The sequence below is a fragment of the Crocuta crocuta genome, unplaced genomic scaffold (assembly GCF_008692635.1).
Source record: "Crocuta crocuta isolate KB4526 unplaced genomic scaffold, BGI_CrCroc_1.0 scaffold339, whole genome shotgun sequence".
Taxonomy (NCBI): domain Eukaryota; kingdom Metazoa; phylum Chordata; class Mammalia; order Carnivora; family Hyaenidae; genus Crocuta; species Crocuta crocuta.
Genome location: NW_027530357.1, coordinates 4341975 through 4354704, shown reverse-complemented (window position 1 = coordinate 4354704; position 12730 = coordinate 4341975). Strand labels below are relative to the sequence as shown.

The 12730-nt window shown below is 51.2% G+C and overlaps 1 protein-coding gene across 1 annotated transcript in view; it reads right to left on the bottom strand.

The window, feature by feature from the left end:
- KSR2 (kinase suppressor of ras 2) overlaps positions 1–12730 on the bottom strand; it is a 418048-nt gene that overhangs the window by 9014 nt on the left and 396304 nt on the right. Inside the window, exons 15-16 of the mRNA XM_077765936.1 lie at positions 3690–3786; positions 2621–2754 (exon numbers count right to left, since the gene is read on the bottom strand). Of these exons, the coding sequence (XP_077622062.1) occupies positions 2621–2754; positions 3690–3786 (231 nt within the window). The remainder of the gene's footprint in view (positions 1–2620; positions 2755–3689; positions 3787–12730) is intronic.

The window sequence follows — 12730 nt, the reverse complement described above, 5'->3', positions numbered from 1 at the left end:
GGAGGCCCTGGGGTCTGTCTGGATGTTCAGGACACGCTCACTTCCCTGGGTGACCCCCGCGCTGCCCAGGCCCGGCAGATCTCCCCGTGCTGGGAAGCCAGCGTGCTCGCCTGAGCTCTGAGGACGGCAGGTAACGCCTGCTGAGTGCGTACCGTGCGCCCAGTTATCCACCCCACTCAGTCCTAGCAAACCCACGACGGGCTGAGCACCATCCCTGTTCTGTGGATGGGAACACAGAGCTTCAGGACTTCGCCACCCGCCCAAAACCGACGACACAGTGACCCCAGAGACCCCCACCCACAATTGTACAGTAATGCCTGTCGAAGCCGCACCCTTCGGGAGCAAACGGAAGCCCTGCACTCAACCGACCCTGACCCACTGCTGGAAAGGGGAGATACGCACAGAGGAAACCCCGGCGGCGACAGGTGGGCCACCCAGAAATGTGGATTTCTTCTGGGAGAGGTCGCTGAGGGCTCCCTGGCCTCTCCCAGCACTACCCGGGTCTGTGTGGACACAACCAGGCCAGCAGGCACCTTGCCCTTGACTTGAACTTGCTTCCTGGGTGACAGGGGGCCTCTATGAATGAGGTAAAGGAAAGGATGCCCACGTCATTCCATTTCCTTTCTTCCTTGTTACCCTGGGGCTTTAGCAAGCCAAGAATCAAAAGGGAGAAAATCAGAGGCGCTGCCCCTTTTTCCTCCACGGGTGGGAGAATCCACAGGCAAGGAGAGAGAGAGACGGTGTGGACATGACTCCAGGAGGCAGGAGTTGTTTTTCGTTTTTGTTTGTTTCTTAATGTTTATTTCTTTTTGAGAACAGGAGGGAGGGGGAAGGAGAGGCAGAAAGAGAGATGGAGACAGAGGATCTGAAGCGGGCACTGCACTGTCTGCGCAGAGCCCGATGTGGGCCTCGAACTCATGAACATGAGATCACGACCTGAGCCGAAGTGGGACACATAACCGACTGAGCCACCCAGGAGCCCCCGGAATCAGATTTAAAGAGCCTTGAAGCAGGATAAGGAAAACATCTGCGGGGTCTCTTTTTGTCTGGACACAAATACCTGAGTTCGTAGTGATGTTACCAACTGCTTTCTCTGCCCCTCAGCCTGGAGTGATGGATGAATGGATGGGGGTGTGTGTGTGTGTGTGTGTGTGTGTGTGTGTGTGTGTGTGTGTGTGTGTGTGTGTGTGTACATGCAATTCCTCCACCAGCAAATGTGCAAATGCAAGGAGAGACAGAGGGAAGAAGGAATTTGCATGAGTCAGCCCTCCTGGCTTCTTGGGTTCTAACTTGAGGAACTCTCTCCATTTATCTACCTATTGGTCTATTTGCTCATTTACCTACTTCCTTTCCTAGCTTAGGTACTATAGATAGTTTTGGAGACTGCACAGAATCTTTCTGGATGGAGCAAAATATAAAGAGGAACTTTGGCCTCTGTTGCACTCTGTTTCTAGATCACGCAGGAGCAGCTAGATCAAGTTTTGCCGACTTTTGGATGCCCTTTGATGTTAGAGGTATTATATAGCACGAAAAAAATTCACTTTGGAGGGGGAGGGGGTGCTGGGGTGTCACCCTTAAAGTGATCAGTGGCTCGCATGTGTGCGGCGCACGCTCCAAATGAAAAGTCACAGAGGGTGGACCTTCTGAATCACGGGTTGTTTATCTGGAATCAAGCTGTTTCTCATGGTCAACTGGAAGCAGCTTGCCCTGAGGTGGGTGAGTGGCTCCTGAGAGTTAATTACTTAAGGATGGTTAATGATTCTCCTGGGGAACCCTGGGGGGAGGTATATGCAAATGACTAGTAATTACAACATCTCGGCAGCAGCTACTCTGTGGTGTTTTCTGTGCTGCAGGCTCCATGCTGGACGCCTGATGGTGTTATTTCATCCACACGAGGGTCCTGCGAGGTAGGCATGATCAGACCCGTCATTTTTCTTGCAGACAAGGAAACTCAAGTTCAGGGAATTAAAGTCACGGTCAAGTGGGGCCACTTTCAATCCCTTGACTGATACTCGTGCTGCACTAACATGTATCAACTCCTAAGAAAATGTGGAGGGGCACCTGGGTGGCTCAGTCGGTTGTGTCTGACTTCGGCTCAGGGCATGATCTCACCGTTCGTGGGTTCGAGTCCCGTGTCGGGCTCTTTGCTGACAGTTCGGAGCCTGGAGCCTGCTTCAGATTCTGTATCTCTCTCTCTCTCTCTCTGACCCTCCCCTGCTCATGCTGTCTCTATTTCTCTCTCAAAAATTAATAAATTAAAAAAAAAAAGAAAACGTGGAGCACCCAAACGTGGCTCTTGGGTGATGCCAACTGCCAGGCGTGTCTTCCGGGCAAAGGGAGGGTCTCTCAGGTAACTTCAAGGGTAAGGGCTCTCAGGATCTGGGGGTGCTCTGTGCCTAGTAACACACATGCCCTTAAAGGCACCGCTTACAAAGCAGGCACCGCTTACAAAGCAGGCCCCGAGGGGATCACAGCCTGACCTGGCATTAGCAACAGCCTCACTGCTTAGCGGGGCAACCTCAGGCCCCATACCCAGTCTCGGTCCACTGAAGCCGTCTGGGTGACTTCTCACCCCCGTCATGCGTCAAGGACCCCTCTGTGCCCTTCCACCGCCGCTCACCTGCCAGCCTGGAGCACCCCGGAGATGCTGAAGAGCCCGAAGTCTGTGATCACCACTTTCCCATTGTCGTAGAAGACGTTCTTGGACTTGAGGTCCTTGTGAAGGATCCCCTTTGCGTGCAGGTAGCCCATGCCCTAGAAGGGGCAAGGGAATGGGGTGTCGCCAGGGAACGCCGAGTGCTCGCCGCTACCCCGGCGTGGGTTCAAGAGCGCCCTGAGCAGCTGCACTGCCTGGAGCCCCAACGCGCAGGCTTGGAGGTGCAGCGGGGGAAGGCAGGGTCCTCAAGATGCACGTCTGCCGCCGCCCTCAGGCCACTGCTGAACTGTTCCCACCCAGCGGTTAAGCTTCCCGAAGAAGAGACAAGGGAAGACGTCCCCAGTGGGAGAAAAACTGAAGACGAGACTGAGAGGTGGTCCCCAGAGTAAGCGAAGGCATGCCACCAACCACCTCCCCGCGCTCCCTCTTTAAAAAAAAAAAAAACTCCTCGGCAGGACGTTCGTTTTATATCTACTTAACCCACATCAGTGTAGGAGGCACTGCGTTCCTCAAGGGACAGGTCATGATCCAGTGATCAAGACCACAGAGGAGAGGCTAGCGCAAGGGTGAGTGTCTGGATTCTTGACTTTTTTTTTTTTTTTTTGCATTTATGTGCAGTCACATTGTATCTCTTCTAACAGCTCTGTCCTAACACTTCCAATGGGAAATAAAAGCCCCCAGTCAACTGACTAACTGAGGCACCTGCCAGAAAACAAAGGCTGTTCCAGTTTGGTTTCATCCCCAACAACAATCCCAACAATCGGATATTTCCGCGGAAGCTGCAGAGAGAGAGGGCTTACCCTTGTGGGAATTCAAGCATCTGAGGGGTAAGGGATTCTAGCAACACAAACTTCTCCTGGTCCCCGTATATATGTGCCCAATTATCGTGACGATGAGGCACCAAACGGAAGCCGGACATCGGCAGGCCATCCCTAATGGTGGTATCTGGGCAAAACTGTTACACACAGCCTGGTATATTTCAGGTCAAGTCTAATTGACCTCTCCCAGGAGGGAGCCCCAGCCCCTGTGGTACCTTCACAATTTCTTGGGCAATCTGCCTCGTTTTGTTGGCATCCAAGACGATCTTGGCATCCCTCACCACAGAGTAGAGCGTCCGTCCCTTACACAGGCTGAAAAGCAAAACGGAGAAGATACGTTATCGGCACTTGTTCACATGAAAGCGACCCGCAATAGCTGTCAGATGTGACAAGTAACAGCGGACGTGCCGCTATTGCTGGATAACAAGCCTGTGACTGCGCCTCAGCTCCGGCTCTGGGACACAGATGTGGGAGCACGTTCTTCGGGGTGTCAGGACACCCACAGAACTGAACCCGGTCCTGAGGCAGGCTCCCTCCGTCCCCGGGCTGCACAGAACGAAAGCTGTGCACCAGCCGCTAACTTCTGGGGTCCTCAGACGCCACTCAGACAGCGCTCTGCAGGCCACTCATCCCAGCTGCTCCCAGAGGCTGCTGAGGTGGGGGCGGGGCAGCGACCAGGCAAGAAATTGGTGGCTCACGTCCACCAAGTACCATCAGCCGACGATGCATTCAAGCCTTGAGACGGTTGTGTGTAAACACGGGTACTCTTCCCCTCCAAAACCAGACGCCTGTCTAGATAGAGGGGTTTTTCAAACTATTTGCAGCCTCGTTGAGTTCATTTTGAGGACCAGTGGTTTAAGATAAAGGACAAGGTGGAAAAAGAACAGTAATGCAGCGACAGTAACACCTTCTCACCGAGTTGCCTGCGTGTCCATCTGTCCGTCACGTCTACAGGGAGCTCCGTGCCCGGCATAGACAGAGTGGGCACTCAACACATGCTCACCGAATGAGTGGAGGAATGAATGAATGAACAAACGAATGAATGACTGAATTCATTCATTCATTCTAGATGTACCACAGCATTCCCAGCCCCTAGCACCGTATCTAGCTCAGAGTACCCAGTGATGGCTGACAGAGGAAGGGATGGCATTAGCAAAGTTCATATTCTATCTTCTGTCAAAACTAAAGGCTTGAGGGGCACCTGGGTGGCTCAGTCGGTTAAGCGTCAGACTTCAGCTCAGGTCATGATCTCACAGTTCATGGGTTCAAGCCCCGTGTCGGGCTCTGTGCTGACAGCTAGCTCAGAGCCTGGAGCCTGCTTCGGATTCTGTGTCTCCCTCTCTCTGACCCTCCCCTGCTCATGCTGTCTCTCTCTCTCTCTCAAAAATAAATAAAAATATTAAAAAAAAAACACAAAAAACTAAAGGCTTGAATTCTTTTTTCATCTATGATTTCGCTGCTAACACTCTTAGCTCTTCCTTTAGTATTTTTCGAGCGCTTATTATGTGCTAGACTTGGCTGAGATCGTGCAGTTGGAGCTAGACCCCAGCTCTGCTCCTTACTGTGTGTCTCTGGGTGGGTTACTTAACCCCTCTGGGCCTCAGATTCCTCAGCTATCAAAGACAGTGAGTGATATCAACCTTGTAGAATCACTGTGAGGACTGAATGAGAGAAGGAACTGAGTGCCATGCCTGGCACCTGGTGGGAAGGGTAGCATAGCGGTCAGACTCTGTGGGTTAGGATTCTGGTTTATCAGTTAGTAGCTGTGTGACCCTGGGCAGGTGAGTTAACCTCTCTGAGCCTCACTTTCACTATCTGTAAAATGGAGTCAATAGCTCCTGCCTTATGATGTGGTGAGGAGAACCCCATGAAATCAGGTGTGTAAAGGTGTGGACACCTCTCCATGCCCAGCACACAGTAAGTACTGTCCTCATGAACTGCTGGCTTTTAGGAGAGGTAGTAAGTGATCGATAAAGTGGCAAATGTGTATACACACTTGTGCAAATAGGTACTATATATTCGCACACATATGACATCTGCTTGTTCAGCCATTGTATTCCTACCTATCTACCTAGCCGCGCATCCACCCATGTGCCCATCCAAAACACTACCTATGATCTTTCACTAAGATTCATTTCTTCACTTCCTTAAAAGGTGAGATTCTCAGGGTAGCTGACTCCCAGGGGGTCTGATTCATCTGTCCAAGGTCGCCCCATAAGCTGGTGGGAGGCAGCCACAGTGACTCAAGTCTGTCCCCTATTGCTGCTGTCCTGGGGGGTACATTTGCTGTGGTTACTGCAGGAGAGAGGGAGGGAGGTGGGCTGTGCAGCCAATTAAGCCATATTGACATTTAAATATTGGGGACTGGTGGAGGCCGTGGGTGGACTCCCTCCCCTGGATGCTTGGTTCTTGAACAGCCACCTACACTCATTACAGGCCAGAGCCCAGAAAATACTGTTCTGACAGCAGACGGCACAGCAAATAATTGCAACAGGCTTTGAGGCTCCCAGACTCTCCTTCCCAGGGTAAGTGCACACAAGTTGCAGGCTTCAAATACCCAGTCCATTTCTCTCCCTGCTCACATCGTCCTTTCCAGGAGCAATTGCTAACATGTTTCCTTCTCTCACCACCCTGCGGTTTCTGGGGCTGCTGGAGTACATCCCATCGACTGGGGGGATGTAACTTCGCACAACCACAGCTCGGCACGGCACGTCTACCAAAGTGAAATATACAAATAACCCACCACCAGCGGTTCCTTCCCCAAGTATATAGCCAATGGGCATGAGTACCCATATGCACCCACAGTCATGCCAGAAGGTATGAGAATGTTAATAGCAGTCCACTCATAATAGCCCCATGCTGGAGCCAATCCAAGCGTTCATCAACAGAAAGATGCATTGATTGTGATTGAGCATCGGTACGATGCTAACGTACATATGGTGAATATACGATATAGAGCATATATTTGTATAATAACTCATATAATAATTAATGAGTTACTGCTAACTGCAAAAAGCATGAAGTTCATAAACACAGTGTTCACCTAAAGAAGCCAGACACACAAGACTCACACCGAACGATTCCATTCACACGAAATGCAAAACTGGACAAAACGGACCCATGTGCTAGAAGTCAGTATAGCAGTGACCCTTGGAGGCTGGGGAGGCTGGAAAGGGCATGAGGGGTCCAGTGTTGGGGCGGGAGGGGGTGCTGCAGGCAATGTTCTGTTTTGATCTGGGTGCTGGCACATGAGTGTGAATTTAGTAGAAATTTATCAGGTTGTGCTCTCAGGATCTGGGCACTTTGCCGGATGTCATGCTTAAAAAAGTTTGTTGGAAACAAATTGGCAAGGATGAACAGTAAATGGTGTTGAAATTGAAAAGAAAATCTAAGCCAACACTGATACCCCAGGTATCCATTTCTAAGCGCTTCACACAGTCCCAAGGGGCAGAGTCTACAGAGGAATTAGGTACTTATTGGGGATGAGTTGGAGAGCAGGTGCGGGGTGAAGGCTGAGCTCTAAGCAGGAGCAGGCATCAGGCAGGTATCCAGGGCAGCTGAGCCTCAGATGCTCCAAACAAGTCAAGTCCAAGGGTCTCTGGCAACTGCTCTGGGCTTGGGGTTTCTGTGACTAACACCGGTGCCCAAAAAGCCATTTGCAGAGTGGGAGGTGGGGAAGGGAAAGGATGGATGAAGGTTTGCTGGGCACATGCGTACAAACCCTCACAGCAGCCCTTGCAGGAGCCGCGCTATATCACCCCATTCCTACAGACCAAGAGATGAAGACCCAGACGGCCAGAGGACCTGCTCATGGACACCCAGACATGGGACCAGTCCATTCCTGATCTTTTGCTCATCTCCTCTGTGGTGTGGGTGCCCAGTTACGGGACACGATTTGGGAGCCATTTAAGAGACACGCAGCCAAGCGAATCCAAATCTGACTCTGCCATTTACTACTTGCTGGGTGACCTCGGGAAGTGACTCTGACCTCAGTTTCCTCATCTGTAAAATGGGAGTGACAGTAATAATGCCAGTCAAGGTGTGTGAGCCCTTGCTCTGTGCCAGGGACCTGCCCAAGCACAAAAGCCCTACATGGTGGGTACTCTTGCTGTTTTCCATGGATTCTAAGATGTAGCTTTCCTTGAAATTTAACATCTCCGAAATCAGAATGTGTCTTATTGATGGACAGGTAACAGTTTTGTCGGCACTGTAAGTACATGAATACAACATATGCGTATTGTAATTGACCACATCCAGGATTTAATCAAGGCTTGGATCAGCCACGTTTTATAGATAAGGAAACTGAGGCTCAGGGAGGGTAAGCAGGGCTGGGGCTTGAACCCAGGCAGCCTGGCTCCAGAGTATATGCTCTTAACCCCCATCTTGGGCTCCATAACTTTCTTTGAGACTCAGCACATCCTACACCCTCAGTAAACGGTAGCCATAATGTCATTGCTATGGCAATGAAGATTAATGAGGCCTGCTGGCCTCCGTAGCAGTCGGGCTGGAGGTCAGGAGAAGGTGTGTTAGTGGCTTCAGGAAATAGCAAGTACCTCTCTAGCTTCTGTGGCAGTCAGCACACGTGCATGTGCACACACACATATACAGGTGCATGCGTGAGTGTGCACGTGTGCGCACGCGCGCACACACACACGTATCTCTCTCTGCTAAAAGATCACATTTCTCCAAGAAGAACAGGCCCAGAAATGTCCCCCTTTATCTGCAGCCGATACAGAGGACTGTTCAGCCCCGAGCCCAGGCAGGGCACTCACAGTTCTGACCTCTGACCCCATCTCCCGGGTGACACAGTGAGCCTTCCGGCCAGGAGGACACTGTAAGTGTAAGATGGTGGTCACCCAGCCCCAAAGGGGACTGTCAGAAGCAATGAGATAACCATCTAGAAGGCTGATCTCCACGGGCCTCTGTGCGAACTGGCTAATTCTGCCAGAGCAGGGACTGGGAGAGGATTCTAGATGCCTGAGGCAGCCACTTCCCTCCCCTCCTCCAACTCCCTCAGCACCAAGCCCGGGGACCCAGGCCCATGTGAATGAACGGTGGGGAGTGGGGGCTGGGGGCCTCCTCCTGCGGAGGCTGACAGACACGCCCCCAGCCCAGTTCTGGCACCTCCAAGCCCGGGTGGCTTTGCAGACTAAGCGGGGGCACAGTGGTCCCGTCGGCTGCTGTGCTGTGGTCAGCTGAACGGCGGTCCCCCAAAGCTGTCCACGCCCTCATCCTCCGAAAGAGTGACTATTTCCCTTACATGGCAAATGGAACTTTGCAGAGGCAATTAGGGTTTTTTGTTTTTTTTTTTGACGTGGGGAGACTGTCCTGGCTTATCTGGGTGGGTCCACTGTTATTACAAGGGTCCCTAAAGTGAAGGAAGAGACAGAAAAGAGAGGCAGAGAGAGATGTGAGTGAAAGACTCAACCAGCCCTTGCAGGCTCTGAAGATGAGGAGGGCATCCTGAGCCAAGGGGTGCAGGCAGCTTCTAGAAGCCAGGAAGGGTAAGGGACAGAGTTGTCCCCTAGAGCCGCCAGGGGGAACGCAGTGGGCACCTTGACTTTGGCCCTGTGAGACTCACTGTAGACTTCCGACCTGTAGAACTGAAAGATACATTTGTGTTGTTTGAAGCCACGGAGTTCAGTACTTTGTTTTGCTCAGTACTTTGTTTCCGCAGCCGTGGGAAACCAACCCAGTGGGGCGGGAGGTGGAAGTGAGATCGCACGGGTTCAGTGCTTGGCCCAGCATCTGTACTCCTTTCACAGCACCTCATATCACTGCTAATAATATCACTGCTGATATCATTGCTAATAATCATACTTTCCTGCTTGGGTGACCGCAACTGCCCCTCATGGCCTCTCTGGCTTCCCTAATTTGGCCTCTACCCAGCACTCCACGTGGCCACTTCAGAATGCAAAGCTGACCAGGGCACTCCCTACTATGATCCCCCCTCCACCCCCCCATCCCAGGGTCTCTGGACACAGGCCCATCTCCTGCGGTGCCCACAGGCATTACACAGACTGGCCCCCGCAGGCTGTTCCACCCCCTTCTTCCTGGGACTCTCCCCTTTGCTCACTGAGCTCCAGCCCCCGCCTCCCCCCATCTACCTCAGGGCCTTTGCTTGTGCTGTTTCCTTGGCCTGGCCTGGAAAACTCTTCCCATTTGTCCTCAAAAGCCTTCCCTGGCCTCCCCAACTAAGTCCCTGGTCCCCTGTAAGTTTAGCACACAGCTTGGCTGGAATCTTTGCTGACAGACTATCCCCTCCTCCAGACGATGTTCCGTGAAGGCAGGGTCCAGGCCTTCCTGGCCACAGCTCACTCCTATCGCACAGCAGGTCCTGAGGGCATCAGGCTCGCCACGCGGCGGGCTGCCTCCCATGGCCAGACGCCCTGGGGAGTGAGATCCCCAGCGCAACACCGCATCTAATAACACAGAATCCACCTCTCGGGCGTCTGCCTTCACCTTTCTCGGCTCATTCGCTTGGTGGCTTTATTTCGGGGCTCTAAGGGGCTCTGGTTGAGGGTAACAGATGGCGCCTTGGTGACGGAAGGGGGTGTTGTGCTGTCAGGTATGCCTGGTCTTAGACGAGAATGTCCCTAGACCCGGCACAGGTCACCTCCTCCACCGCACCTGGTCTTCTTCCTGCAGCAACCCCTGCCTAGACCGCAGAGGTGTTTAAGCACAAGTCCTAGGGCTGATGAACCTGAATGTGCACCACAGTCCCTTGAAAGAGCTTTGTCAAAACAAAGATGGCTGGTCCTACCCCAAGGAATTCTGATTCTGAGGGTCTGGGTAGGGTGCAGAGAACTTGCATTTCCTTTTTAAAAAAATTTTTTAATGGTTATTTATTTTTGAGAGAGAGAGAGAGAGAGAGAGCAAACATGAGCAGAGGAGGGGCAGTGAGAGAGAGAGGGAGACACAGAATCCGAAGCAGGCTCCAGGCTCTGAGCTGTCAGCACAGAGCCCGACACAGGGCTCGAACTCACGAACTGCGAGATCATACCCTGAGCCGAAGTTGGATGCTTAACTGACTGAGCCATCCAGGCACCTGTGAGAATTTGCATTTCAAATAAGTTCACTGGTGGTGCAGGGACTCCCACTTTGCGAAGCACCCCATCAAGATCAATCTGATTTTGCTGAGGCCCAGAGGTCATCAGGTCAGTTCACAGTCTATGTAGTGACCGCGGCACTGTGGGCAGGGTGGTATTCTGTTCCGGCGCGTGCAAGACAGGTCCAGTCCTTAATCTCAGGGGGCTGCTGACTGGCCAGGGGAGATGGCAGGCAATAAACAAGTAAACAAGCAAATAGAAAGATGTTCAGAGATGCGTAAGTGCTAAGGAGAGAATATATAGATTTACTGGACAGAGAGTGGTGGGGCTGGGGGCTTCTTTACCTAGGATAGTCAGGGTAAGCCCCTCGGGGGAGGTGACCCCCATGCCAAGAGCTGAATGAAGAAAGAAGGCAGCCGTGTGAAAATCTGGAGGAAGAGGGTTCCAGGCTGAAGGACCAGCCAGTGCAAAGGCCCTGAGGTAGGACCAGACTGGCACACTTGAGGAACACAGCAGAGGCCATATGGCTGGGCTGTAGAAAACATCTCCCAGGGGCCTGCTTTTCTCCAGTGCTGATCTTCCAAATAAAAGAAACAGCTGGATGGAAATGGTTTAGCTCTGCCTGATTTGTGTTCCCAAAGGCAGTTGCTTTCAAAGTCAGCTGTTGTTTTAAAACACTCTGCTCCGTCAGAAGGGATTTACAACCCTTTGGTTGTTCACTCCGAAGCACTCCCCACCTCTCAAAACTCAAAAACCTACTTAAGTGCCCCTCTCCTTCCCCCTTCCCTTGAGCAAATAAATCACATTTCAAGCGACATGTTGTGGGCTCCCTCAAGTTCCAGCTGCAGGCAATCTCTTAACTTCCAAGTCGTTCATGAATCTAACACTGAAGATATTCAACCTGGGGACTCAGGGGCTTTTTCATAAAAAATGCCAGGTTAGCTTCCTATTAAAAATGGGAAATGCCAGAAAGCAAGTGAGAAACGCCAGCTGCCCGCCACCTGCTTAACCCGACATGCGTCCAGGAAATGAAGAGTTATCGAGTTCCATTCGGTAAGGGGTTGGTGGCAGAAGGCTCACGTCCCAGACAGACAAGAAGGAAGATGGGGACCGCCAGACACCGGAATATGCAAAGCAGGAGCCTAGCCGTCCCTGAAAGCAGGACTTACTTTTCCCTGCCGCTCACTCCTTCCTTCTCCAGCCTGGTGACATTCTGCTCTCCATGGTCTGGGCTTTACTGGGGTGGGAGTGCTCCAAGGGTACAGCCAGCTGGGGGAGGCTCTAGCTTCCAGGAAATGGTCCTCTGCCTCTGATCACACTGTGTGGTCTGGCCGTCATCTGAGACCTGGTCTTGACCTTGTCCAAAGACATGCCGGGACATGCTCCTTCCCTATGTATGTGTGTGTGTGTGTGTGTATGTGTGAGCGCACATGTATATATACTCACATATATATTTTTATCATCTCCCAAGGGTCAGACTGTGTATCTCACTGCAATCATTCCAGAACCACCTTAATATTTTTTGTCAGATTGGCCACCTTATGTTATTTATCATTTGCTAATACTTTTTCTTTGGATACATTGCCTTGAAAAAATAAGTGTATTAAAAAAAAAAACACTTGTATCATTACTTTCTATCATGCCGGGTAGAAAGCCTGAGTCTCTAGCCCCAAATAAATGTCAAAATAAGTACCGTGAAAGCCAACATGTCAAACAGAATGAAATCCTAGCTTGGCATTTGTGGCCAAATGGTCTGATCTTGAGGCCTCTTTGTTTTTAAAAAGAAGTTTAAGACAAATCAACCCTCAACAGGCACAAAAAGATCAAGATTATACCATGCATATTTTCAGACCACAACGCTATGAAACTCAAAATCAACGACAAGAAAAAATTTGGAAAGATAACTAATCCTTGGAGACTAAATACCATCCTACTGAAGAATGAATGGGCTGACCAAGAAGTTAAAGAGGAAATTAAAAAGTACATGGAAGCCAATGAAAATGATAACACCACAGCCCAAAATCTCTGGGACGCAGCAAAGGAGGTCATAAGAGGGAAGCATATAGCAATCCAGGCCTTCCTAATGAAGGAAGAAAGGTCCCAGATGCACAACCTAACCTTGCACCTTAAAGAGCTGGAAAAAGAACAGCAAGTCAAATGCCAAACAGGAGGAGATGGGCAATAAGAAGGATTAGAGCAGAAATCAA